The sequence below is a fragment of the Sander vitreus genome, chromosome 21 (genome assembly GCF_031162955.1).
Source record: "Sander vitreus isolate 19-12246 chromosome 21, sanVit1, whole genome shotgun sequence".
Taxonomy (NCBI): Eukaryota; Metazoa; Chordata; class Actinopteri; order Perciformes; family Percidae; genus Sander; species Sander vitreus.
The window spans coordinates 9006879-9032407 of NC_135875.1; the positions used below are offsets into that span (position 1 = coordinate 9006879).

At 42.0% G+C, this 25529-nt stretch overlaps 2 protein-coding genes across 7 annotated transcripts in view; one reads left to right on the forward strand and one right to left on the reverse strand.

Moving 5' to 3' along the window:
• Positions 1–25529, forward strand: part of LOC144535980 (uncharacterized) — an 84736-nt gene that overhangs the window by 37435 nt on the left and 21772 nt on the right. For 2 of the 3 annotated variants that reach the window (XM_078278832.1, XM_078278834.1), the window contains exon 2: positions 24088–24152. The exons of the other annotated variant lie outside the window; for it this stretch is intronic. In XM_078278832.1, the coding sequence (XP_078134958.1) occupies positions 24088–24152 (65 nt within the window). The remainder of the gene's footprint in view (positions 1–24087; positions 24153–25529) is intronic. 3 annotated transcript variants of the gene reach the window in all.
• ptprea (protein tyrosine phosphatase receptor type Ea) overlaps positions 1–25529 on the reverse strand; it is a 59169-nt gene that overhangs the window by 4970 nt on the left and 28670 nt on the right. The window contains exons 2-12 of one of the 4 annotated variants that reach the window (XM_078278823.1): positions 23976–24244; positions 9211–9288; positions 8520–8616; positions 7992–8065; positions 6955–6999; positions 5876–6012; positions 5096–5186; positions 1640–1716; positions 1277–1313; positions 1069–1166; positions 295–414 (exon numbers count right to left, since the gene is read on the reverse strand). In XM_078278823.1, the coding sequence (XP_078134949.1) occupies positions 295–414; positions 1069–1166; positions 1277–1313; positions 1640–1716; positions 5096–5186; positions 5876–6012; positions 6955–6999; positions 7992–8065; positions 8520–8616; positions 9211–9283 (849 nt within the window). In that variant the 5' untranslated portion in view covers positions 9284–9288; positions 23976–24244. Of the gene's footprint in view, positions 1–294; positions 415–1068; positions 1167–1276; positions 1314–1639; positions 1717–5095; positions 5187–5875; positions 6013–6954; positions 7000–7991; positions 8066–8193; positions 8358–8519; positions 8617–9210; positions 9289–23975; positions 24245–25529 lie in introns of those variants that run through there. The other 3 variants (XM_078278824.1, XM_078278825.1, XM_078278826.1) reach the window with 3 other exon arrangements.

Below are 25529 nucleotides of genomic sequence, written 5' to 3' on the forward strand. Positions count from 1 at the left end.
AACGGACCCGGATGGGCCCTGGGGCAATCGTTGATAATGCTTTCTGTTGAAATGGAGATTAATCAAAAGTAGCGACAGCTTTTGTTTAATCATTTTCTGTACACTATATGATTTTTAAAAGTCATTCAAAACGACTAAGAATTTAGAAAGTGTCTAGTTGACTTACTATGAAAAAGGAACTAAACTACTTACGATGCAATGTGCAGTAATGTTTCACAAACACCACCCACCTTCCTGTTTAATTAGAATTTCTTTGAAGCGCAGTAAATACAAGAGGTGCTGCCTAAAACTTACATATTGTATACAGAACTTGCGTATGGTGTAGTCCACGAGAACGGTAAAGTCTTCTACTGCCACCCTCACGTTCCCGTAGGTCCAACAGCCCTGATCCGGCCAGTACTGGTAACACTTGTCCTGGGGAGAGATGCCAGACGGCTGTGATTCTAGGTTGAGCAAACCTACTCTATGAACATATTTGAGGACTTGCCTTTCGAGAGAGGAAAAAAGGGCCTAAATGCACATTTCCACTAAAGGTGAGGTTTTTAAAGGCACCCGTGCTCCAATTTCAAAGCCAGCCGGTCCAGATTGGTATAAGCGAGAGGCGAGCAACCGCTCGATATAAGACTTTGCTGGGTGATTATGACACTGCCGTAGAGGACTTTATTACACATTATGTAGCCATCGATTTCAAAGTGTCCGCACGCTGAATTAAATCTTTGCCTATTCTTTTCTTATTGATCTTTTTTAAACCCCCCCTCACCTTGTCCAGTCAGAGTTCTGGTTCACAAAGACGGAGCAATTATAGCAGAAACACATGTCAGAGGGGAGATTACAGGTGTGAAATGAATAGTTTAAATTAAACGCCACAGTGTCACCTTTGACCATAAGTAATGAAATCTATTTGAAGCACATTTCTTCTCAAATCTTTCTGTGATGCTCCATTAATCCCTACAGAGAAAATCTGACTTTTCACTTGCCCCCTTCGCAGGAAAAGAATGGAAGGAAAGTGTTATGGTGTCCGTAGACACTCCAGCACATTGAGGAAACAAACAAGTCCAAATCACTCACTTCTTTTCTTTCTTTAAGATTTGTCAGCATGACAACAGTCGCTACTTTCTGCTCCCATATCATCCTCCAGAAATCTGCTACGGTGTCTTCTTTTGGGCCTGTGAGATAAAACAATAATTATTATTATTATTATAATAAACCTGTACTAAGGTATTACATTAATAATGAAGATAAATTATGCATGTAATTTCCACACACTATATCTTACCTTGTGCTGCTATGAATTTGTTTTTTTCTGTGTAACCCTGTCAAAAACAAATATTAAGTTGATTAAGAATATAAATATAAAACTCGAGAACAGCTTCTAATGGCCCTTGTGGTGACATTGTATCTTACCGAGGTCGAAAATAAAAGAATGTTCAATCTCAATTTTAAAACCAACTTTTAAATACGTATGGACCTTGTGGTGAGATTGTTCCAACCCAACCATTATTAAGCTGATTTATGAAAGTCCTTCATAAAAGAAATCAGGGCTATAATTGTTATTTTGCTACAGTCAAGTGTTGCCATTTTACAAATCAATGTACCGTGTTCGGCGGAATGATGAAAAAACTAAAAAAGCATAACTCACATCAATGTAAGAAGCATTCACGTAGTCCGAACAGGGATTTCCATCAAGCTGAGTCAACACCACTCTGGAATGATCATCTGTTGGTGAAAATATCATTGTAAAGTTTAGAGGGTTACCGTGGATAAACGATATACTGAGTACGTAACCATACTCTGATTAAACACTATTACCGAAACATGGCTGTGTCATGAAGAATGTTAGTCTAAATGAATCAACTTCTCCCAGTCATTAATACTCATATTCCTCGAGGCTCAGGCCGAGGAGGGGGAATTGCAGCCATCTTTGACTCAAGCCTGTTAATTCATCCTAAACTAACTAAACTAAAAATAACTAAATTATTAACTTAATCTTCTACATCCAACATGGAAAACATTACAGCCAATTATATTTGTTGTTGTTTACCGAGCTCCAGGTCCGTATTCTGAATTTTTTTAAAGAATTTTTTTGGGGGCATTTTAGGCCTTTATTTTATAGGACAGCTGAAGAAATGAAAGGGGAGAGAGAGGGGGAATGACATGCAGCAAAGGGCCGCAGGTCGAAATTGAACCTGGGCCGGCTGCATCGAGGAGTAAACCTCTATATATGGGCGCCCGCTCTACCAACTGAGCTATCCAGGCGCCCCTGAATTCTGAGTTTTTATCAAGTCTAGTCCTTAGAACAGACAAAATAATTATTGTAGGTGATTTTAATATCCATGTGGACGTTGACAACGATAGCCTCAGTATTACTTTCAAATCACTACTAGACTCAATTGGTTTCAGTCAGTCATAAAGCCACTCACGGTTTTAACCACACCCTTGACCTTGTGCTTGCATCGGAATTGAAGATTTAATAGTATTTCCGCAAATCCTTTATCAGACCATTCTTTAATAACTTTCGAATTCTTACTCCCCGACTATACGAAATTAGATAAAGGCTTCTACACCTGATGCCTATCTGACAGTGCTATAGCTAAATTTAAGGAAGTGATTCCAACAGCATTTAATTCAATGCCGTGCCTTAATATAACAGAGGACTCTCGTTAACTTTAGTCCCTCCCAAATTGATAATTTTGTAGACTGTGCTACGGCCTCGCTATGCTACAACTTTAGACTCTGTTGCTCCTCTCAAAAAGATGATAAAGCAAAAGGAAACTAGCACCTTGGTATAACTCCCAAACTCGCAAATTAAAACAAACCTCGCGAAAACTTGAAAGTAAATGGCGTTCCACCAATCTGGAGGAATCTCGTTTGGACTGGCAAGACATCTGAAACCATATAGGAAGGCCCTCAGAAATGCCAGAACAGCCTATTACTCATCACTAATAGAAGAAAATAAGAACAACCCAAGGTTTCTTTTCAGCACTGTAGCCAGGCTGACAGAGTCACAGCTCTATTGAGCCATCTATTCCAATAGACCTTTTTCACAGCAGACATGTTGACATGTCATAGTAGGAAAAGCACAGGTGTATTCAAAACCATTAATGATGGCTGCATTCCACTTAGGAGAGGCCCTGGTGTTGTGCATGCTGACTCACTGAAATAGCTTACTGGGACACTTGATGGAATTGAGCCATCGTTAAGGTTATCAATTTCAGCTGTGCTTTTCCTACTATGACAAGTCAAAATGTCGGCTGTGAAAAAGGTCCATAGCTCTGAGTAGTGACGACTTCATGAGGTTCTTTAATGATAAAATTATAACAATTAGAGATAAAATTCATCACCTCTTGCCCTCAACTTCTAACGGTTCACCTTTAAACGCAGGACCTCTAGGCAATATTATTAGGAAACACTCAATTAACTTTCACTGTTATGCGGATGACACCCAATTATACCTATCAATCAAGCCAGACAGTTAGTTAAACTTCAAGCATGCATTAAAGACATAAAATCCTGGATGATCTACAATTTTCTGATGTTAAACTCAGACAAAACCAAGTTTATTGTGCTGGGCCCCAAACATCTCCAAACCTCATTATCTTAAGATGTAGCTACTCTGGATGGCATTGCCGTGGTCTCCAGCACTACTGTTAGAAATCTAGGAGTTATTTTTGATCAGGATATATCATATAACGCCCACTTAAAACAAACCTCATGAACAGCCTTTTTTCACCTGCTTAACATTGCCGAAATTAGGCACATCCTGTCTCAAAACGATGCTGAAAAACTAGTCCATGCATTTGTTACTTCCAGGCTGGACCATTGTAATTCCTTACTATCAAGTTCTCAAATATATATAAAAACGTATGCTCAAATAAGTCTCTTAAGACTCCAGCTGATCCAGAATGCTGCAGTGCGTGTTGTGCTGTTTTAGACGGCCGGGGGATTTCCTTTGACACATTGAGCTTCTCTCTCGTCTCGCTTTTCATCTGTATGCAAATGCTTGGTACTAACCTAGCTCTGGAGAGCTTGTTCCCCGGAGCCCTTATGTTTTCTCGCCCTGCAGTTTTCCCTGGATTAGGGTAGCACTTAAATCATGGTTGCAGCTGTCGCCATGGTCCTGCTAGGCGCCCTGCAATGCCCTGCTACCCCATGCAGTACCCTGCTACGTCCAGCTTCGTCCTGCAACGTCATGAACTACTACAACAACTACTATTTCTAGTTCTATTATCTTTATTGTGACTATAATTGCCACTGTTCATCGTACCCCCAACCAGCACCGGCAGACAACCGCCCACCAAAAGCCTGGGTCTGTCTGAGGTTTCTCCCTAAAAGGAAGTTTTTCTCACCACTCAAGGTTTCTGCCTGTGTCTCGAGATAACTCTTGTTATGATTTGATACTATAATTAAAATGTAATTGAATATTACAGTGCACGTAGCGTAGAGAGCATTAAAGGCATAGTTTGACTTTTTGGGAACTACACATACATTTTCCTACCGAGAGTTGGACAAGAAGATTGATACTGCTTGTGTGTCTGAGCCGTTAATGTAATATGAAGCTACATCTACCATAAAGACTAGAACTAATGTGGAACAGGAGTCTCTGCTGGTTGTCTTCAGGCAAACAAATAACCTCCCATAAAACCGCTAATTGTCCATTTTTGTACGTATTAAGATATAACGTGTTAATGAGTGAGCTTTAGAGGTGCTGGTACGCAGATTTTGTTAGCCATTTTTAATGCTACGCTAAGCTAACCGGCCTCTGGCACCAGCCACATATTTACCATACAGACGTGACAGTGGTGTAAAACTTTTCATGTAAGCCTTTTAAAGATTGGTATGCATAGGTAATGAAAAACAAATTACGCAATACATTATTAATGAGATGAGTAATAGGAACTGAAACTGTATAAAGGAAGAAGGGTGAGGAAGCTAATGACTGGGTGTTTCATTGTGAATAAATACATGAGCTGTTGGAGGATCTACTGTTATCTGAGCTTTAAAAAAAGAAAAAGGAAAAAAAAGACTCAGACACATGCACACACAGGCAGGAAACTGTGCGCTCTGGGTGTTACTACATAACAGAAAGTAAACTCACAAGGAAGGATGTTAGGGTATCGGTTCTTCTCCTTGTTGTCATCCTTGTTTGCCTCTTCGTACGTCCCATGGGCACTACCTCCTGGCAAGGTCTGCAAAGCAAAATAACAGTTAGATTCCATACGACCTCCCGTACTTAAAAACTTTTAAATGCTCGTGACCGTCCGTTGTGTTCTGCTGTACGTAAGGCTTTGTTTGGCCTCAATGTAGGCACTTCCTCTGCTACCTATAGTAAACGGTTCTCCGTTAAAAGCAGAGAACCTCCACTTCCTCTGTCTGTGCTGACAAACTGGGTGAATAAAATCACCGTTACATGAACCATGAGTCATACACTTTATTTTGACTCAGATCCCAAATCGTAGCCACAAATACCCAAAAGGGTATTATTTACGCCTTCTCGTGAACACGCAGCTTATGCTTAGCTTTTGACATATTGGACACACAAAGTTATTTATTAATGATAATTTTAGGTATTTTATTGTATACAGTAATGTAAATATTATTGCATGGTTAAATAGAGCTTTTAAAAATTACAATATAGAAGTGGCCTTTGCGTTGTCTCACATAAGTCCAAATTGAGTCCTAAATGACACCTGCTAAAGGTAATTTGCTTCATCAAAATTTGAGCAATCCTATAAATCGTGGATAATGTATACACCTCAATATTTTAACCTCAGATGCCCGATGTAAACATGCACGACTCTCAGCACTCTGTACGCAATATATAAGACTCTGCCTTACAACCACCTGCTACTCTGACCTCCAGGCGGAAGATGCTTACATTGTACTCCTCTCTGAAGAGTTTGCCATCGTCAGCTGAGCGGAGCCTGTACTCCTCCTCGAGCTGGTCCACTGGGATGGGGAAGTAGGTCTTGGAGGCTGAAGGGGATCGGGGCAGAAGGACCACCGTCTGTTGCTCTGGGGTGTGGGGAGAGTGGTCAGTTTAATACTATGATGGAATTATTTCTTGTGTTCAAGAAAATAACTGATTGAAATTTGGAAATTCTTAAATTGTTATTAAATGGCTGGTTCAGAGGATTTCATTCTAAAACAGGATTGGGTTTAATTAGACCGGTGGTTCCCAACCAGACATAACCGCAACGCCCTGTCAGGTGAACACGACACCACTTGTTGTTAAAATACCCTGAAAATAATTAATATATGGATGGATATTGTTACAATAATGTTTTCATATGAAACCAAGTGTTTTGGTCAAGTTTTCATATTTACTACTATCACTTTTATTCAATTTTTTTGCTAACTGTTAGATAATGAACCATTACTTTCTATTATAATTTATGTTTATCCATTATTGTGAGCAAACTGTTTAGACTTCTCTGCTCACTTGCTAACTAGTTTTCACTCACTCTCAATTGCAACACAATCAGTTTCAATTCAGGTGCTACAGGTGACTCGACATATGGCTATATAAAAATAAAAATCCAAAATCATAATTTCTACTTTCAACTGCCAAAGTACTCCTGGTTGGGAATCACTGAATTAAACAATAAGCTTATACGACGACTCTACGAGGATTTTACAAACATCAAAAGACCAAAATGATCACCAAACTTATTTCAAATCTTATGACATGTTGGTGTGTGCTTGCCGACACCTCGATCATTTAAAAAAGGAGTGTGAGTATTCAATGACTGCCAAACATCAACAGGTGTTAGAGAACCAAAGACCAAAGAAGCCACTTACAGCACCCTGTAGGCAGGTTTTTTAATAGAAATCTCTCTAAAAGCACCCAACTTAGCATTCCGTTAGCGCTCACAATTTGGAAAATGGAGGTTGAAAAAGTACTGAAAGTGTGTTAGTGACATGAGGTCCTTGATACCGCCACCCTGTGTACCTGACCTGGTGGCACAGTGGTGTGTAACGACTCAGTACTGTATCCAAACTCTAAAACACAACACATATCAAATCAGCACACACACAGACACGTGTACAGAGTCATAAAGGAAAAACAATACTGTCATTAAAAATAGCATATGATTCATTGTGACGTCATGTTTGTTGGACAGAATGCAGTTAATTTGCTCATGTATGGCACTTCTGCTTTCAGTTGTTTAATTAAAGTAAAAAAGTAGCATGTCAAATTCAATAAAACAGTGTAAGGTGTATGTTTAATCATTTACTTGTGCATACGAACCACCCTTATAACAAGAACTCTTTCTAATTATGCATAACATCTACTTCCTGAACTTAAATCTGAAGATATACTGTAATGCTTTCCAAGTTCAGCAAACACAACATTACTCTGAAAAGGTGGTCCATGTGTCATGTTTGCAATGACAGTAATTAGCAGCTCAGTTAATACCTTGATATTTAGTTTGTTACAGCTACTTCTGGGTATGCTGTGTGTTTTCCAGCCATATATCCTAGTTACATTCCTATCTTCAAGAATACAACCTGCTCTGTACTTTTCCTTGTAATGGCAGATAAGAAAATTCTTCCTAAAAGAACACTCCTCAAAACGTGTTGTTTCCTGTAAAGCCCAATAGCCGTTAGCACACTTTGCACACATCAGCTCTTACTTTAAATGATGCAGCTCAAAGCTGACAACTGCTCTGGTCTTTGCACCAGCAGAGGTGTTTATACTAATTTTACATGCACTGTCAAAAAAGCTGTAAAAGGTGGCGATGAGTTCTGTTCGTCGGAAGTACACAACTGCAAGGCAGTGGTGGGACAACTTGCACAGTTCCAAATATAAAGCTGATGCTGCTTTTACACCTCCTTCTGTCCGTCTTAACCTCTTTCTCTTTCTTTGCCTCGCGTTTCTGTATGTCTCCTTTACATTCTCACTATGCTTCCTTTGACCGCCAGCCTGTCTCTCTCACAATCTACGACTTGCCTCACCGTTTCTCACAATGTCCAATTCACAACAACATTACCTTGTTCCTCCAGGATGCCATTTGGTATCTTCTTGTCGACTGTTGTGACGACTGCTTTTCTCTGGTTTTTTAACCTGCCGAAAAAAACAATAAAATGTAAGATTCAGTGAAAATGTTGAACATTCTTTTTTAATCAGCTATAAAATGCTAAAGATCTCCCAAATTATCTAGGTAGCCACAAACAAATGCCTCTTCATCTTACCATCTGAAACTTGAAAAGCTATTTTTTCTCATTAGCTGATGCCTTGGAAAGACGGTGCTCTAGTCCGAATGTGGTACAGAATTTGTTCTTTGCTCTCTTCTGTTGCCTGTATAGGTCCACTGTCAAGCCTGGCTACCTGCTCTCTTCTCACTAAGCATGAGAGGTAGCCAGCTAGCAGCACTTCCTGACTGGGCCCCGCCTCAGTGACTAAAGGAGGAAGGGTTTGTCACCCAGAGCTCTGCCCCCGAGTCTGGCTCACAGCCAGTCAGCGAGGCCCGGGGAGTGGGGTGAGGTGGGTGAGTCTTTGCATGGCTGGGAGATTTTACCTGAGGAAGTACCAGGCTAGCAGTGCGATGATGAGCAGCAGCAGGGACAGGACCAGCACTGTGGGGAGGATGTGGTGGCTGGGGGAAGAAACGTCTTCTGAGGAAGAAGGAGAGGCAGAGCCGGGGGTCAGGGAGCACCGTCAACAAAGAAGCAGGAAGAGGGAGCGAGGCCAAAGATATGTGTGCATATGTTTGTGTGCAAATGCGTGGCTGAGTTCACGTGTTTCAGCCATGTGTATATTGCATTAACTGATCAAACAAAATCAATACTTGACAGCTCCCACATTCTCTTTTGGTCGCAGGCCTGATTTAATTACTGGCTTCTGCAGTATTTTGTCTACAGGGATAAGCATCGGCTCATTTGTCCTGTTGGTATGAGAGGCTCTTAGAACGGAGACTCAGCCAAGAGTCAGCCACACAGCCAGCTATTAGCTGTGTTTATAAAGACTCACAATAAGCCGTAAATTACGGACCAGGGCTGCTGAAGTTCATTGTGATCCGGTAATAACATGGAGGGAGAAAAGGCTATTATCAAGCAGATACATGCGCTGAAGAAGACGCATGATAATCATATCTTAGGGAAAAGTGATGACTGCAGTGGATAGCAATGGTATTTTGTTGATATCTCACTTTGTTCAGTGTGGCTCAGTCTCACATGTCGAGGTGCCTCATCCTTTCTTATTGTTCTTACCTTTTGTATGGTTGCCATTGCTGGTGGAATTGGATGTTGTTGTGGTTGCCACCAAAAACAGAAGTGGGACCATTGTGACTGCAGAAAAACAAAATGAAGACGGATATTAAATTTAGTGCCAGACATGTCTGCAAAGTAAAGACTCATGCGAACCAGCCACTGGATAATATCACCATTTAGGAAACACATAAGCTATTGACAGATCTGAGGCACATTTCTTTATATGTGACTGTTGCTATCAGGAATGTGCTCATTGGTGCAAAGTTCATGGAGGCACAATGGAACAACACACTCATATCCTGGTCATTCATTACTCCTGTCATAAAGCTCACATTGTAATGCTCAACATGTCCACATAGAGGCACAATACTCAAATATTTGAAAAAGAAGGCTGGCCACAATAACATGCTTTCTCACCAACCCATTGAGAAAAAAAAATTCCAAAAGAGAACATCCAAGCCAAGGAAACATCCATTTTTACATTTCTAATTTAAATTTATATCCAAAAAAAAGAAGGTTACACGTGGGTCCACAAATGCCATTATTGCAACCATCCCAACCCAAAGCAATGCTCCTTACCACTATAATAAGGCATATATGCTCATGATAATCTGTGCATTTTCAGATTAAGTAAATGCCACTTTAAGGTGATAACAGCTGTTTTCCTTCAGCTCTTTCGGTGGTAATGCAATGCTGAAATGAATAGAAAAGGATATAGCATGTTCAGGGTCTTAGTGTGCTATATATTAGAAATTGCATGCACACACGCACACACACCAACAAAAGGCCTGGACGTCAGCTGATATTGAACAATGAATGATGGTTAAGTCGAGCAAAAACTGGATGTATCAGATCATGGGGAATGGAATCTAGAGTCAGGCTGCAAGAGGCTTAACACCTACACCCTCGTGCTCTGCTCTTTGCCTCCCCCCCAACCCCATAATAACATACAAAAGACACACATATGCACGCAACACCGACAGCACCATGAGTTCCGTCCAGAGACCCGGTGAGATCCTGGTGTCTCAGCTGAATGACTTTGATCATTCCTTCATTTTCTCCCGATAAATGTAGCGGAGGGAGGATAAAGGAGCATCTCCAATCAATAGTGTTTGAGCATTCAGAATGGGTTTCGCATCACACTGATTGTACCTCCTTTCTTTTGAAATCTGCTAGTAAGGTTTGAAAACCAATAAGCCTTGAGATGTTTTTAAAGGTGTTTTTTATTTTCACAAAAGTTGGAATCCAAGCAATGCACAGAGCTGCTACCTCCGCATAATGAAACAGAGCAGAGTGTGCTGCAGTGTCTCCTCAAGGCTGCAGGTGTGTGTGTGTGTGTGTGTTTGCAGCTGCGGTGTAAAGAGAGCCCAGGCCAAGTGCATAGTCAATGAAGACACTGTTTGTTGAAGCCTCCACGCTGTGCCGCAGTGTCCTGTAATGTGTCCAGACAGGACACCGGAGGAATGTGGAGGCAGCAGAGCAGAGACACTGACTGCAGCAGGGACAGAGGGAGCAGAAGGTCCAGGTCAATATTTTTTCCTGGAGCGATTAATAAACCCTGACATGCTCCCCTTGTTCCATAGGGAAGACTGATGAGAGAATTCTAATGAGAGAAGAGGAGGAGTGCGCTACCCCCTTCTCCAGCTCTGCTTCCCTCTTTAAGGCTCTCTCTGCAAATGTCACAAGCCTGGATGAGGGGGAGGTTATTGAGCTAGAGTTAGTACAACGAGTGAACCCCTAGGGTAGGACTCTGTGTGTATATAAGAGTTGAGGTTTGTGATGTGGAAATTCACTCAAGGAGCTGATTGGGACTTTCCGCTCCGCAAGCTGCAATGAATTTTATGTATGCTGTGTCTGTTGTTTATTTGTGTGTACAATGGCTCAACGGATACAGCCAGCAGCGTGCTCATAGCTAGCCCTAAGGATGGGTCTTGCGGTAGTGCTGCTGCTTCTTGCAAGTGTCTCTGAGTTACTGGCTCCCTTTTTCCCCTCCATCACCTCTGGAGATGTCACGTTATGGCCCCTGTGTGGCTCAACTGCTCCCGGGGGACCGCAGGCTGTTTACCCCCTGCTCTAAAGCTTTTCCCATCTTGTCATTGCTGTGGTCTCCAGCCTGACCTCTTCAGCATCTCTGAGGGGATCACCAACTTCATTTCCTCCATCTATGTGGGGAAATGTCCCTCACACAACTATAAATAACACTGCTTCCTATTCCTCGGGTATCTAATCTCTTCTTCTCTATTTCTCCTCACTCAGCATAAACCAGCCAAGACCACAAGTCTCAAATTAGACCATTAGTATCACTCATGATTTGGCGTGGCTCAGACTCTATCGTCGCATTGTGCGTGCTCTCATCTGTGTATTGTCCTCTCTCCATTTAGCACTCCGCAGCTAGCCACCAACCATAATGAAAATAGGTCATGAGAGATGGCAGCCTAGGGGAAGTTTGAAGGTGTCCTTATTTTCTGATAGGAGACATTTCCAAGTAGCCTTAGGGAAGGGTATTGTCCTGAGCAGCTAGACAGCCAGTTATTTCAGTGGTATGCATGTCCAGAGTTACCCCAGCATAGAGTTTGCTCTGTCTCACGCTGGGTCAGTGTTGTCCTGGGATGCAGAATGGGAGGCCTCAGATGTATTGACAGGTGCTCCAACACCAAATCAAATCCAATGGAGGCAGAAAATGAGAATTATTAACTTAAACCACTGCAGACTTAAAACATTTAATAATTAACACTAAATCAGGACATGAGGGGATATTTTCCTTACTAAAATACTCACGTCATATGTACATTAAAAGAGTTACTGGTTAGTGTACTCGTACATTCTCTCCTCTTCATATTGAACGTGAGGCGATCCCTTCTTAATACGATTCGGATATGAGGCGTCGGCAATCTGAGGGATGATTGTGCACCTTGCTGTCAGAATGCCGTTGGTGTTCCGTGTACGCAGATGGAGAACTTTTTTCATACAGCCAATCAAATGGTTTCATTAAACTGTATTTTCATAAAATAACATCACTGTTTCACCATAACAGATGCACTCGGTTAAAGCCAGACAATACGACACAAGACAAGCTACATACTTTAAAACGACAACCCACATTAACTAACAATGTCCGCTATGTGTTGGATTTGAACCAACCCATGTGGCAGTGTGGCAAACAACATTTTTTTCCACAGAACAAACAACAATAGTAACATCAATGTGATTATTCGATATTCATACGTGTCATACCGGAAAAGTATCACCTAGCCCTGCCTACATACAGTACTGCATATGACAACACCTCTGCCGCTGGTATGTGTTCATGGAGACCTCCAGCACCTGGTATGCACTGTGTGACTCACAGCTCTGTCTCCGCTGATTATAACCTACCACCTCCGAATACCTGCAACCCTGACCCGTGCAAAGATATCGGCATATCACAATACACAAGACAGGCAACAGAAAATACAAGCAGACCACTACAAGGCCTCTCTTTGCTTCTTTATCCTTGCTCCAAACATGAAAAGGGCAGTGTGGGAATTCTGACTCATACAGAATCTTGTGTCCTTTATAGTCCCAAACCAGAAAGCTGATAAATTCCCTTCCCTGACAGTGTTTTGTTTTGGAGGATGAGCTATCCCTCCCTGTGGTCTTGTGTTTTCCCTGTGGTGTGCTTCCCTGCTCTGTCATTCAGTCTGGGTTAAAAGTGACATAATGATACCCCTGAAGCTCTCCGCTATTGTCTCACTAATTAGCCCCAGAAACCCAACTTTCAGAAAGGACAAGCTTGTTACAATTAGAAGATAAGACAGTGAAATTGCCTGTCTTTGCCTCTGACAGGAAACACGGTGTTCTCTGGCATTGTGTCTTCCCATAGACAGAGCACTGTCAGTTCCACTGAATGTGGTTTCTCTGGGCACAGAGTCGCTCTGTCTCTTCAAATACATCAGCTGGGGAATTTGGCAAATGGGTGGTGGGTGTAGGGGCGATATGACAGGGTGAGCGGGCAGTAGGTACATTGCGTCCTCTGAGAAAAGAGCTACCAGATTATTTACCCTTTAGGCAACAAGTTTTTGTTGAAACCTGCAAAATGGCTTAATAGAGAAAAAAAACAACCAGTAGCCTTCTGTGCATATTCTCAACACTGCTGTCCTTTTTGTTTCTGCCCAAAACTGATCCAACCAATTGTGTGTTTATAAAGAATAATCAGACATAGATTATGTTATGTTAAGAAATACAGAGTTGCTGTCTTACAGAGATTTAGATGAGAAAATTGATACCGCTCATAATTCTGTATGTTAATATGAAGATACAGCCAGAAGACAGTTAGCTTAGCATTAAAGGGGTGGTTCAGAATTTTGGACATAGGACCTCATTTCCAAGTTAGCCAGTGTGTTATTAATTAGTGGAGACCGTTTAACACTTTTCATCCAGTCCTTCCAGTTGCAGAGTTCGCTGGTGCTAGGCTAGCGCAAGTCAACAGTATCTGCTAGCCTGCCACTAAAAACAGTCTTACCCCACTCCACAGTACACCCGAGGCAAATAAATTATAACGCCAGAATATCGATGTAAATGTCTGTGTTGATAGAATAATGTTAGAATTAAAACTACCCTTGCATCTCAATGATCATATTACATTTTGAGGGACTAGTTTCTCAGCAGCGGCGGAATTTTACTTTGCTCCGGTTAGTAGTACTGCGCCGAAAAGTAAATAGAGAAGCGCACTACAGTCGGGACACCTAGTAGTAGCCTAGTACATTGGTACTGAATTGGAAACTAAGCAACATAGGCAACATGGTGATTCAGTGTGCATTTAGAAATTGTAAAAAAGAAACGCTACAGATGGGCACCACAAAGTTTCCACAAATTTCCATTGGGAGATCCAGAAAGGAACCAACTGTGGCATCTTGCTGCTGGCTTGGACATCAAGACACCAGCGGAGACTCTACTCAAGTGGCGAATGTGTAGTGATCATTTTAGACCAGATGACTTTGAAAACCCCCGCAATCTAAAGGACCACAAGTCACTGACAACGAACGCGGTTCCATCCGTCTTTCCAGATGCACCAACAGCTACTGATGAACAAGTAATAACTTTTGGTATGCTACTCTAGCTAATAAAGCTAGCCCCTTTCATAATGTTAGCCTAGCTGCTACTGATAGATTGAGACTGACAATGTTCGTGGAGATAACGTTACAGTTCAATGCATTGTGGAGAGTGACAACGTTAGCTAACGGTATAGCTACACTCTTGGTAGATACCTGGCTGGGCTAACTGCTAACTTTAGGTAATTGCTGACAGAAAAGCCATGTAAGCTCGGACAGTTTACATGCAAATTGCAGCGGCAGGTAAATAAACTTGTGTGATTGTCATGGAAAGTGGCTTTCTCAGTAGCCTAGGTAATATCACTCCACCGCTGCTGTGGCCTATGCTACCAACTACAGGGAACAAAGTACAACTATTGCAATGCGATGCAAGGGTAGTTTTATTCCTAACATTATTCTAGCAACACAGACATTTACATCGATAGTCTGGCGTTATAATTTATTTGCCTCAGGTGTACTGTGGAGTGGGTAAGACTGTTTTTAGTGGCAGGCTAGCAGATACTGTTGACTTGCGCTAGCCTAGCACCAGCGAACTCTGCAACTGGAAGGAATGGATGAAAAGTGTTGAAAATGGTCTCCACTGATAAATAACACACTGGCTAACTTGGAAATGAGGTCTTATGTCCAAAATTCTGAACCACCCCTTTAAGACTGGAAACACTCAAGTGCAGCTAAGTTAACTTCTTATGACATTTTTGTCCTACACACGCGTGGTTGTGGGTCAGTGTTGACCAGAATGTAACATTAATAATAGTCACCTGTGAGCAAAATAAAGAAGTCCTTTTTATAGAGCAAAGCTAATCAGTGTGATAGCGAGTCATGTCGTGGTTGGATGCTATATTGCGTTTGAAGAAACCGGTGTAAAATGTTTAGTTATAGTAGAAGAATTCTCTCATCAGTTATAGTTCTAATGTTTGGTTACCATGGCAGAGAGGAGATGTGTGAGGAAAAATGGGATGTTGTAGGTTTTGTGTGTGTGTTGTATACAGTATGTGGTTGTTCATATTTGACTCTGACCACTAAAAATGTACACAACTTCAATAAATTACCAAAATCATCAAAGGTGTTATCATCTTGCATTGTAGGAAGTGTAGGATTGAATGCTTTTTACAGCATGACCCATTTTATAGACTAAAAGTCAGGATACCTTAGCCTCTTCGGCATCATTGGACCTCAACCTTTTTTTAGAATTGTATGTGTTTGGGTATCTAATTTGAAGGAAATTAAGAAAACCTCTAAAAGAAAACAATAAGTGCATGGTCAATTTTTAAATCAGTCAGTTTTGACCAGAACACTGCAGGAATAGAAGCTTGCTTTCTATTTCAGTTGGTCGTCCTCATATCGACACGTCTCTCTGTCTCTGTGCTCTCTGCCTTTGGGGAGCCTCAGTGTGTAAACCTGGCCGGGTTAGCTATTTAAAGGACAGTGCACTACATTCACAGTCTTGACTGAGGAAATGAAGCTAGGGTGTCCATCTGCTCACACAGATGTGCGACTACTCCCCATGCAATGTAACCTAGTTGGACAAGGTGATCATTGTCGCTCTTTCTAAACTTATCCACCTATTGCTGCAGATTACATCCATAACCTGACACAATGGAGTCCATGCATATGTTTTTACATTTAAAATGAAACTACAGGAGCCATCTGTCTCCACTTGTGACACACTATTCATTCCAAGATTTTCAAAAAGTACACTGTGGAAAATGTAGATACCACTGTTCTTCACAATGTGTTCCCATAGTAACCTGACTGGCAGTACTGCCACCAACGTGGCACCTGTGGGATATTAAACACGTCGGCTTTATCAAGAATTTAAAAAGAAAACCCAGCATACAGACATACACTGAGAACCTGATGCCAATCCAACCTTTTGTCTGAGTTAACTGAACAATAGTGATAATTGGAAAAAAACAGTGGGAAGGAGAGCGTTTGGTATAATGTTAAAAACACCTGGAATTTTAAAATCCTTCCATCAACTTAATTCTCTTTCCTGAAGATCCAACTTAGATGCGTAAAGATAAGTATTATAATCATCAGGAGTAATTCTAGTACTGTGCCGCATCCTGCAGTATCTCAAACTAGCACTATCTGTAGCACCATTTTACAGTGACAACTCTGCAGCGCTGCTCTTTTGCCAATCTGGGCTCCTCCCCTTCTGAGCTCAATGGCATTGCCATTAATCAATTCCTCCCTCCTTCCGAGGGCGCCCAGACGCTGTGGCAGTGGTAATGACTTTGGAGATCCGCTGGCTCCGCTCTGCAGTGTCAGCTCTCAACCTCTATTGTAACAAACGTACCATCTCCCACAGAGATCTCAGCTGAATGTGTGAGAAAATGCATACAGTATGTGCTTAAAGAGGAAACCATGTTAGCCTGACTGCCAGAGAAGGAAAAAAAAAGAAGCTGTTGTTGGTTGCCAGGTTCAGGCCATAACATCCTGTTGAATGAGATATGGCAGCTACTGTGTCTGACCCTGAAAGCACTGCCATTAGAGTAGTCCTCACTGGAAATAAGAGCCTTTTAGCTGCTGCACATTAGTTAAAAATAACACGGTGCTCGATGAGAAGCGAATATCGATAATCCTCTTAAAAACATTCCAGCCATAACATTTGAGGGCAGCTCTTATTTGGTGTAGAATTTAATGTGAAAAGGATTCTGGGTGATGAGGGACGTAGTTCTTAATTTCCAGTAGAAACCTCTACAGGGTGTCCAGTCAGAACACAGAAACCAGGCTTGCCAAAGTCATTCAAAGATTTATTTTACATTAAGTCTTCACACCCACAACACAGAACAGAGATGGATCAGGTGAATGAAAGCTTGGGAGCTTGGGTGTGGTTCATTAGATGCACGCACACCAAACAACTAAACTGCAATCTGAGGATTCAACCTGCTGCTGCACAATCTTGCCCTGCACATGTGTGAATGACTCTGAAAAGGAGGGTCCTAACTCTTGCTTCAGGCTTAATACCGCTAGGTGGCCGACTAAGTGCCTGAACAAAATAATAGTAGGACCTATTCACAGAAATGGACTAACATTGCCTGACGAAAATACAAGAACAAGAAAACCAAAACAAACAGAACTGACTAAACACTCAGCACAGCTGATGGGCTTTGTAGAACTTAATGACTTCAGTGTTTATAGCATTTAGAATCTACTGTCACATTCTGGTAAGACATGGAAACCAAGAGCGTAATCGGTAGTAAATATTTACTCCAGTCTGTCGTCTGCACTAGCAAACACCACATGTGAGCTTACACTTGTTCGGCCTGTTTGAGTGCCATTTAGTCCGTGTGTTCACGCGGTCATGTGTGTAAACGTATCGTACACACACTGTCACAGTAAAGGAGCCAGTAGGTCTTTAAATCACTTCTGATCTACAGATTTACACCCCTGCACATACACACAATACATGCAAACATTTCTTCCCCAAATCTGCTACCAATTGGCATGCAAAGCTACACTGTCTGGCTTCTTGGCATGAAATACACACACATGGGGGACTCACACATACCCACACATCCACAAACCTTTCAGCAGGGATCCCTGGGAAACACGTGCCAGAAATCATTCTACTAGTGGTCCATCATGTGTGTTGGCAATCTCCCCGTGAGGGTCTCCTTACACCTCCAGACGTGACAGCATTGAACACAGAGGCATTCATCTTTCTCCCACCTTGACACCTCTGGGATGTACCTCCTCCCTTCTTTCAATTATTCAGAGGCAGAGCAATTACGGCCTGGAATCAGAGCCATCGATAGCTAGTGTGGTGCGTGGAAGCAGGCTGGAAATGATGAAAGTGGCGTTGTGACACTTCTCATTATCACCCAGTACTCTGATTACCGGCACTGTGCTATGAACAGATATTAGTGTAAGAGACATGTACAGGGAAAGAGAAGATGGAGGGATTGCATATAAAGCTGGGCACCTGTCAGCATGGTGATGCATGGGAAATGTACTGCTCAACTTGTAAGGCCATTAAGAGGAGGATAAAAGTGTAACATACAGTGGTAAACTTAGTAAAGTCTTAGGCTATTGAATATGAGGCAAGGGTCCTTTTTGGAGGTCTAAGTATATGTTGAACCTGCATTCTTCAAATGGTTAAAGGACAAATCTGGTATTTGTCAAGGTGGGTGTTATTCTCATTTTTTATGATTACGAATAATAATTCAACAGAAATCATCTTAAATACTTGTCTTTGAGGCTAACAAAAAACACCAACGTACACAGAAAGTGGTCCGCTGGAAATCCATGAAGCTGTTGTAGCAAACTGCATAGTAGCTTTAGAGCAATTAGCCACAACTGGAGACTCCCTTTATCAAATAAAAGCAGTCAAAAAATTGTGCCCAACTTCATTTTATATGTGCAAAAAAGCACCTCCTCATGTCCGTACTATGACTCAAGTGTGCACACACAATCTAAATAGCAAGTGAGGCACAGCCAACAATAACCTAAACAAATCAGATAGCAAATTGACCACAAAGTGGATGTGCTATGCAGTCAGCTACAAGAGCTACAGGGATTTCCAGGTGAACTACGGTCTGTATTTGAGATCATTTCTGTAACATTTTAAGGAATAGTTTTTGGGAAATACAATAACTCACTTTTTGTAAAGAGTTAGATGAGAAGATTGATACCAGTCTTGAGTCTAGGAGGCTGTGGGATGTGAGCAAGTGAAATTGCATCATCACCAATAGTCATAAGAAACAAAAATCTGAAAATAGGCCTACTAGAATTTCACTTAAAAGTTCTCAGTTTTTTTTCTTCCTACATTTACTTACAGGAATCAATGAAGAAACATGAGCCATTCAGGAACCACATCCTTTCTGATTAGAAGCTTACACATTAGAATTAATCTCAAACAATGATGACTGGTGGTCACATTATGGGTAAATCACATCTTTAACTGACCATAAATCCATCAGAGGTCCTTTTTAGAAAGTTTTAATGGTCAATAAAAAGGATTAAACAGATTAGAATGTAGTGCTTTGCAGAATCATAACAGCTGACTCAGATGGCGTCTGGGAGCCTGGTTTTAAAGAGCATTACAACCAACCAAACTGCCTCCCTTGAGAATGTATGGCTCATTTTGTCATGTTATTCAAGCGTAGAAATAACAGGCAATTGAGAAATCCTGTGGGATAAAGAAACCTACTACACTCAATTGAATTACATTACATTGTCAGTGCCTGTAATGATGACAATCCACAAAGCTTTTCTACTGGCGTGGAATTTATTTAGCATCTGCGCTGACACAGAGACTGAAGCTAAACAGACCCGGCTCTCGTAGAAAACCACCCCCCAGAGAAAGAGGGAGGATCTTGCATAGAACCACCATTTCCAAACACGGAGAGACAGAGATAACCACAGTCCTTCAGGATCTGCACAGGACAGACAAGATCTATCCCCCAAAATAACCTTTCATTCCCTGAGAGAAGGATGGGGAGGAGGGGGAGGCAGCGGTGGAGAAACTAGTGATAAGCACTGCTGAGGGAGAACAAAAAGCCACTTGATTCTGAGGGGAGGAAAAGAGGAGGAGAGGAGATGTGGGACCAGAAGGGATAAGTGAACGGCCCACGCTGCGAGGATGAGGAGCCTTCCTCTGCTGCTCTGCAGAGACTGAGCAGACCTGTCTGCTCAGTGCAGACACAGACTATAAAACCCTCACGCAAGTCTTTAAAAAGGGATGCGAGGACTGTTTCATGACATGTCCCCAGACTGTCTGCATGAGAAGCAAGGTTTTACTGTCGAAATGCTCCGGTTTCCATAGCAAAACTGCAGTATTAACTTCATCTTCCAGAAAAACACAGTCTATTTAATGCTCCCTTATCACACAGGTTTGACAAACGAGTAGAATAACAACCTGGTATTTTCACGGCATAGTCCATATTCACAGCGATTGCTGATTCCAACAGCAGCCTGCCTCCTAGGAGAAGCTGGAAGTGGTAGCACAGTAATTATGCTACCAAAAACCCAAACCCCAACCTAACACATTTTTCACAATCCTCTTTTGCAGGATCACGGCCCCTGCAGAGCACATTATGAGCAGCACTTTGTTGATTAAGATTGTGTAACCCTGTTGTTTGGTCTCTGCCTGAATTCTATAGGAATATGAGTCATTCAGTGGGGCCTTGGGAACCATAGTGAGCCTCATTGTCCTCCCTCCTAAGAAGGCTTGTAACACAAATGAGAAAGGACACACACACACACCATATGGAGAGCAAATGACTATTCTATGTCGAAGGCCTCTCGGAGAACTCGCTGCCCTCTTGGAAAAAGGAAATGCAACATCCAGTCCTCACGCGCTGCTGACAAAAGCTCGGCGAGACGGGTCGACATGCAGGGAGAGTCCTGGCCAGCCACTAACAACTCCTGACAGAGGCATGGAGGCATGACAGGCCGTCAGAAATCATGGGCATACACACCAGGCAGGGGGCAAGAGGAAGAGGAGGAGGTGATGACACATTGGGTATCACTAAATCTCAACAGCAGACAAATGTGTTTGACCTGCAGGCCACAGAGATAACACAAGGGTCATCTCAGCTCTGCTCATAACTATGAGACAAGAAAGAAAGAAAACTAATTTGAAGAGCTAAATCGAAATATGTGACTGTTTTTGCCCAAAGGAACTGACAGATTGGTTTTACTAAAAAAAAGGTTAGACAGTATTTAAAAGTCATTTTCATACCTTATATAATCTGAACTTTTTCAGTATGGTGAATGAAACCCTGCCGACACTCCAATGCTAGTTAAAGCAAAAGCCCGTGTGCAAATACATTCTGACCCAGCACTGTGTTTCTGAGGTGAAAGGAAATTTGAAGGTTGAAAAGTTACAGGGGACTGCAGCACTGCAGTATGTAAACTATAAATATGTTGAGGGGGGGGGGGGAGCTTTAAGAAGGAGAGAAGCTTTAGAGAGCAAAACAACCTTCCAGCAAAAAGAAAATGTCTTTGCTATTATAAAAACATTTGAAACATCATAGTTTCCTCTATTTTCCCCATTCACTTAGAACTTAATTTTCCACTGCTGACAATTGCGATGTGCGATCTGGGTCACACTTTTGATAAAAGCTACAAAAAGCTACTGCATTTGTACATTGTTCCTTATGTGTGTAGGACTGCATGCATGCGCGCCTGCGTGTATGCGTGCGTTTCTGCAGCGTAAGCACATGCTGTCCTCCATCTGCTGTTAGATAGAGACCATTTCCTTTCCTGTGCAGCCAGCCAACCAGCCAGCCTTCCTGTACCGCTCTGCTCCAGAGCGGAAATGGGAGCGAGACTGCCACACACTACTGACAAAAACCCTGGATAAGATACCTACACATGCAGACACATGTGGTCAGACAATGACTTAGCCACATATTTTAACAGTCTCCTCTCCTCTTTCCTTCCGTCTTAGACTTCGGGCTTTGTTTTCTACTGTATGCTCCTTTATTGTTGTATTTATTGTTTTTGCTCCGGTTTGTCATTATTCGTTGTCTTCCGCAGCGGCTCAAATCGCCTTGAGCTGGAATGAGCCAGAATCACAAAACTTGGCCCAATGACTGGAAATGATGGGCCCAATCGATGGTACTATAATTAATGATCAAATAAGTGATTTTGGAAAGGCCACGCCCCTCACACCGTAAGTCCAATTGACTTGAAATTTCTCACACATTTGCATCTGGATGTGCTCTACAAAAAAGCCTTTTGGACCATAAAGGTCCGCTATGATGGATGTTTTGCTAATTTGCATAATGTAAAAACAAACAGTAAAATGAATAGAACTTTGTCAATTCTGATTCTATCAACACCAAAATTGGTATGCAGGCTTGTGGGAGTGATATGCACAGTTCTACTATAAATAAGCAAGAGATTTTCAGGAGAAGAAACTGATCTGCTCGTGCGTGAAGTAAAAGCACGCGAGCACATCATATATGGCACGAGCACTATGCCTCCAAAACTCCACGAGGTGAAGCAGGCGTTAAAATAACAATGAAATGCTGCGTTATTGACTTTAGACCAGGTTTTTGTTGGTCAGTGCCGAGACCACTTTCCTCTGCCTCAAGATAGCAATACGCCAGGAATGCACCTGAACACACCTCCCTGTAAGACCAGCACGCCCATGGACGCAAAGATGGGCGCAGGTGCATTGGCTTTAAAAACTGGTCGTGCTTTTAAAAGGACGTGGGCGCTGGACAGGAAATTGACAACTGCGGTCTTAAACTAGCAAAGACACTTGCGTCGGGCCTTGCGCTGCGCCGGGTGTGAGAAAGGGCCCCTAATTATACTGGCCACTTAAATGTCACAATATGCTTTTAAACCTTCAAAGAAAAAAAGAAATGCCTTAACGATGTCAACAACTGTAGGCACTCAAGTTGAGGTTCAACGTGAAAACTAATAAAAAGCCTTTTTTTTGGAGAGCAAGACAATGCGTTTAACCAACTAATCGACACGTCAGGTTCCAAATTTTAATACAAAGCCAAAAGCAGCTCCATTACCTAATCAGATGTACTTTACAAAGTATAAATACAAACCATACCATTTTATATCGCAAACATTATCACTGATTTGAATAAGCTGCAGCATGCACAGTCAAGTTAATGACGGTTTTATTACTGTACACTATACTGTGCAGTCCTCTTTTCTCACTACCGTTTCACACTACTGTCCAACTTCCTGTTTCTTGGTCCTTTTTATCAGCTGACACACAAAAAACTCCAGCCATGAATTTCCAGATAGAGGAAGTATATAATGATATAAACCTGTGCAAATGAAAGGGCAGTCCCTCCAGGATTTCGCGATGTCGCGTTCGCGTTAATTCACACAAATTCAACCAATCACCGTTACTTTGGTGCGACTCGCAATTTTAGACAATCACCGCACATTTCTGCCAACCTGTATACATTTTAACATCAATGTACGCTGTAACGGTTTTTCACTCTAAAGTCAGCGGCTGCTGTTTCAATCCTGTCGGCTCTCTGCAGCGGGCAGGGCTGCTCAGTTCCCCCCACTATTGACGCACACACACACACAATCACACACAGTGGATGCAGGAAAAACCGGAGATGAGACATACACGATGACCTAAATTGGGGACAGCTATGCTCGTTATTGTAAGTGCAAGGATAAGTTAAAGTCCAATAAGTACTTTATCAAACCGTATGAATGTGTGTCCCAGGCCAGGTTAGGAAATTAACTAACAATGTAAAGATCAACAAGCCACTGACACATATGTTCAAATTTGATTTATTCAATAAATTATAATTTTTTGTCTCAAATCCACCAGCCATTTTCATATTATACCAACATTTGCAGCATCCTGAGCCTTTTTGGTAAGGTTACTAGGAAAACTCCGCCCAGAGCAGTTTTATTCTCCCCAAAACAAGTTTCCTTTTTATTTTTTAAAGAACTATACAACTTCTTTTGCAACTTTCACTGTCTCCGCAACTTCATTGCAACAAACAAACATCATAACAAAACAAAAGACATCACATCTTTTATCGCAATTTTTTTACAAAAGCTCCCGCAAAAGCAGGCATTTTGGGCCGCAACAATCTAAAAAAAAAGGCCACGAAATCCTGGAGGGACTGAAAGGGAGTTCCCAAAGACTAAACTCAAGTGTGAAAGTGTGAAGAAGTTCATATCAGCAGTTAATGCAGTGTTGTGTATGCAGGCCACAGTGTGCTAAATTACCTGGATGAGTGTTGATTCAATGTATGCTGATTCTCAGATCCATAATAGCAGCTCACATGGTTCTGACAGAGTCCAGTAGTCACATTGTCGTCGTCGTTGTCTTCTTCTGCAGTGCAAGGTTGGACAGAAGCTGGGAGTGGGGGAGTGAGGAGAGATGATCCCTGGATCCAGGTGGAGGTGAGTTATGGGTCTCAGCGCTTCACTTCCAGGCGCTCACCGAGCAGCAGCCAGCATGGCACTGCTAGCCTTAAAGGGACGCTGCTCACCACCTTTATTTCAACAGAAAGCAAAAGAACAGAGAGCATGTTAGACAATTAACAACACAGCAAAGACAGAAATACAGATGAGGAGGAAAAGCTGGAGGAGGGGGAAGGTGCGTACAGTTCCTGTCTTGAGCAGAAACAGTATGTAGCAAGAGTGCAGTTAAAAGTAGACGACCGCTTCCTCAAAGCAAAAGGCTGTGAAGTAATAAGGAAACAGCACATATAGCCTCTATAGGTTACCCTTCACGCATAATGATACCATCAGGCATGAACATATGAACATTTTCCTCATCGGAAATCAGGAATGGTGAAGAACGCACAACGTCTAAGAAGGTGCCCAGGGGTGATATGCAGATGGACACAAAATGTAACCATGGTGAAGAAATTACATTTTAATTAGTCAGGTAGTATTAGTCAAATTAGTTCATTTTTGGGGTTATCATTTTAAAGAGTGCCTATAATGCAAATTGGTCTTCCAAATCTAGCAGACACCAGCTTGTGCACATCACTTTCTATCCAGGAGAACCTCATTTGAAAACAAAAAAAGTTCCCCTGATTTCTAAATCTACGGATGGCAAAAGTATGCACATCTGCACAGATTTAGAGCCGGTTTTACACAACGCCTCTTTCTGTCTAGTTTCCAACATATTTACTTTGATCCCAGAGAGTTAATTATGTACATTTTTGTTTAACTATTTTACTTTTTAACTTTTTGTATGAGAAAATACTGGTGCATACTTTGCATAAGATGTAGTAGAGAATGCAGGTAGGTGCCATCTAATATATAATCCCTGCTATTACCCACGGGAGGCCTGAAAGGAGGGTTTGGAGGGAGGAGGGGGGTTTGAGAAAAAAAAGGGGACAAGGAGCATGATTTATCTACCTGGGAACACTAAGCAGCCAAAGAATCTGGAGGCAGCATTTTCACGTGGAAACCTTGTAAGTCCAGTTTTACCTTAAACTGAAGGATTCTGGGTTAAACTTAAATGGGCTGATTTACATTCTTCAACATTTGAAACTATTTCCAAAACTGGAAAAACTCAAAACTAAATGCTCACAAGTGTTCTTTCTTCTGCTCTTGCACCTTTGACATATTGGAGATACAAGGTTTGCACCTGCCAGCGGCGGGGAGCATGCCGAGTAGTTGCTATGGTGACGTTCTTGTCTAGCCGAGCAAAAGGGAGGTGTTGAGGGGGGGGTTCTCTCTCTCCCTCTCAGTTTCTCTCTTTTTCTAGGCTGTAACGACAAACGAATGGACACCTCTCCTCCAGCCCTACCCATCTACACCCCT